This window comes from Ictidomys tridecemlineatus, chromosome 15 (assembly GCF_052094955.1).
Source record: "Ictidomys tridecemlineatus isolate mIctTri1 chromosome 15, mIctTri1.hap1, whole genome shotgun sequence".
NCBI classification, from domain to species: Eukaryota; Metazoa; Chordata; class Mammalia; order Rodentia; family Sciuridae; genus Ictidomys; species Ictidomys tridecemlineatus.
In genome coordinates, this window is record NC_135491.1 from 4039997 (window position 1) to 4043087 (window position 3091).

General features: G+C 38.6%; 1 protein-coding gene across 1 annotated transcript; it reads left to right on the top strand.

Annotated features, from left to right (window-relative positions):
• Positions 1–287: 287 nt before the first annotated feature.
• LOC144371103 (vomeronasal type-1 receptor 4-like) lies at positions 288–1229 on the top strand. Its single transcript, XM_078033314.1, has one exon. The coding sequence runs from the start codon at positions 288–290 to the stop codon at positions 1227–1229; it is 942 nt and encodes a 313-aa protein (XP_077889440.1).
• The last annotated feature ends 1862 nt before the right edge of the window (positions 1230–3091 follow it).

Below are 3091 nucleotides of genomic sequence, written 5' to 3' on the forward strand. Positions count from 1 at the left end.
CCTTGCCAATACTTATATTGCTTGTATTCTTGGTAATTGTCATTCTGACTGGAGTGAGGTGAAGTCTTAGTGAATTCTTAACTATTCTACTCTATCTGCTGTTTTCATGCTTGAAAAATATCCACCAGACATCATTAAAATCTGCCAGTAAAACAAAAGCATGCAATTTTTGCAGTAGGAACACGGGGGAGTGGGAAATGCTGGGTTTTTGTTGAAAGAACACATGCAGCCCAGGCCTCCTATTCCCCTGCAGGACCCTCTGGCTGGCACAGCAGGGAACTGGCAGGATGGCAGCCAGTGATGAGGTGGCTCTAGGAATCATCTTCTTGTCACAGACTGTAGTTGGAGTTCTGGGCAATTCCTCTCTTCTCCTCCATTACCTGGTCCTTTACTTCACTGGGTCCAAGGTAAGACACACAGACTTGATTCTTCAGCACTTGATTGTGGCCAACTTGTTAGCTCTCCTGTGTAGAGGAGTTCCCCAGACAGTGGCAGCTTTTGGAGTGAAAGATTTCCTCAGTGATGCTGGATGCCAGCTGCTTTTCTATCTTCACAGGGTGGGCAGGGGTGTGTCCATTGGCAGCACCTGCCTCCTGAGTGTCTTCCAGGCCATTAAGATTAGTCCTGAGGACTCCAGCTGTTCAGAGTTTAAAGTGAAAGCTCCCAAATACATTGCTTTCTCCATATACCTGAGCTGGATCCTGTACCTCTTTGTAAATGTTATTTATCTTATGTACGTGACTAGGAGAAGAAGCAACAAAAACATCACAATCCTAAAAGATTTTGGATACTGTTCTGGTGTTCGTCATGACAAAACCACAGACTCACTGTATGCAGTATTGATAACACTCCCTGATGTCGTGTGTGTGGGGCTCATGCTCTGGGCCAGCAGCTCCATGGTGCTCATCCTGCACAGGCACAAGCAGAGAATGCAGCATGTTCATAAGAGCAGCTCCCACAGGTCCTCTCCTGAGTCCAGAGCCACCAAAACCATCCTCCTCCTGGTGAGCACCTTTGTGTTTCTTTACACCCTTTCCTGCATCTTTCAGGTTTGTGTGGCTGTTTTTTATAATCCCCACTGGCTGCTGGTAATGATCACTGCAATAGTTGCTGGGAGTTTCCCAGCTGTTAGCCCCTTTCTGCTGATGAGAAGGGACTCCAGTGTATCCAGACTTGGTCTCTCTTGGATGAGGAATAGGAAAAACCCTGATTTTGGGAGGAATATGTAAATTGTATGCTTTTGCACAATTCTTCCATGTTTCTTCATTTGTACCCCCAAATTGAAAGAAGAATGATACAGTCATATCTTGAAGAATGACAACCAGCATCATGCATTTTTTTATTTTAGTGTGTGCATGTGTGTGAGTATGTGTACCTGAGTATGTGCGCATGTATACCATTCAGATTTGGCTTTACTGTGTATCCATCAATATTTTGAGGAAAGTAGATGTAACAAATATAAATTTCTGATTCCATATAACCATTATAATAACAGCTAAATTCTTCAGCATAAAATCTGCTTTATTTTCCTGCTATTCTATTTGATTAACTTGTGAAAAAATGACATGTATTTTTCATTTATCTACATATTATGGTTATGTCTCAGATGTGTCTTTTGAAGGAAATATCAAAGTGAACACTATCAAATGTTTGTCTTTTGCAATGAAATGAGACATATATTTCATGTAATATTGGGCATGATGAGAAGCAAAGGTCTATTGATATTCTCTTTATTAAACAGCTTATATAAAATTTATTGATTTCTCTGCTGTGATTTTCACAATGCAATTTTTCTTTTCATAAGCTAAGAAGAATTTAATCTTTATTGAGTGTCCACTTTGGTCATTTAAAACACTGGGTACTAATAAATTTTATCTTACTAAATATTATTGAATTAGTGTCTTTGAAACATTTGTATGTATGGGTTGGTAGGCATTTCTGATAAAATTTCACAAACTGAATACACTTGTCCAAGAAGCTGGTACATGGTAAAACAATGTCTTAGTCTGTATAACTCCTCTTTCCTGCATGTGTTCCCAAGAGTGACCAGTATGTGACCTCTAAAGGTAGAGATGACTTTCAATGTCGTGCACTTTACATAAATGAAATCATTCATCCTCATCTGTTTTATATTTGACTATGAAAATTCCATGTGCTTCAAATTTGTATTTTTCCATGTTGTTATTGACAGAATCTAACTGAAGGAATTTCAAACAATTCTAGCATTTTTCCCTTGGTGCACACATGCTGTAGTTTGGATGTGATTTATGTTTCCAACCCAAGTTACATGTGTTGAAATTTTTGCCCCAGTGTTATGTGTTGGGTGGTGAAACCTTTGAGAAGTGGGTGCAATACAAGGTGTTTGGTCATGGGGGGTCACTTTGGAGGCGATTAATGATGGACTATATTAGTTCCCATGAGAACATGGGTTGTCCTACAGCGAGTGAAGCTGTCTCAACTGCCTCTTTCTCCCTGTTCTGCTCTGTGGTCTCTTCTGTATGCGTTTCTACCTTTGGGATTCCATCTGCTGTGAGGCCCTCACCTGGACTGAGCAGATGCTGGTACCATGCTCCTGAATCTCCAGAAATGTAGTTCAATAAATTTCCTTTCTTTATAAGGTGTTTCTGTAGGCCTTTGGATAGGCAGCAGAAACTTATCAGTACAACACACTGGAGCATCATGATCAGCACTGACATGTGGGATGTGTGACATTTTTGTATGATACATGTGTTTCTTCACAACATGTATATATATGTGAACATATTTATGTATAAGTATCTATAACCCACACATGTTTGATCATAGGTTTATATCTAATTGTCTTTAACATATATTGCCAGAGTTCACCAAATATTCATATAAATTCCAACCCATTAGTTGCTCCTGCTTTTATTTTTATATTTTTTAGAAGAAAATGCTTTTATTAACCTGAACATTAAGAAATGAAAAATCTTATTAGAAGTAAACCTGAATAAATAATGCTGCTATGAAATTTACATTTCTCACATTCAATTGAGAGGAAAATGTTACATATGAAGACTCTTCTTGGTGTAATGAACTAATTTTTACAGAATTTAAAAAATAATAAATA

Bases quoted from the DNA above. Each gene is read 5' to 3' on its own strand.
- LOC144371103 (XM_078033314.1), top strand. From the start codon at position 288: ATGGCAGCCAGTGATGAGGTGGCTCTAGGAATCATCTTCTTGTCACAG.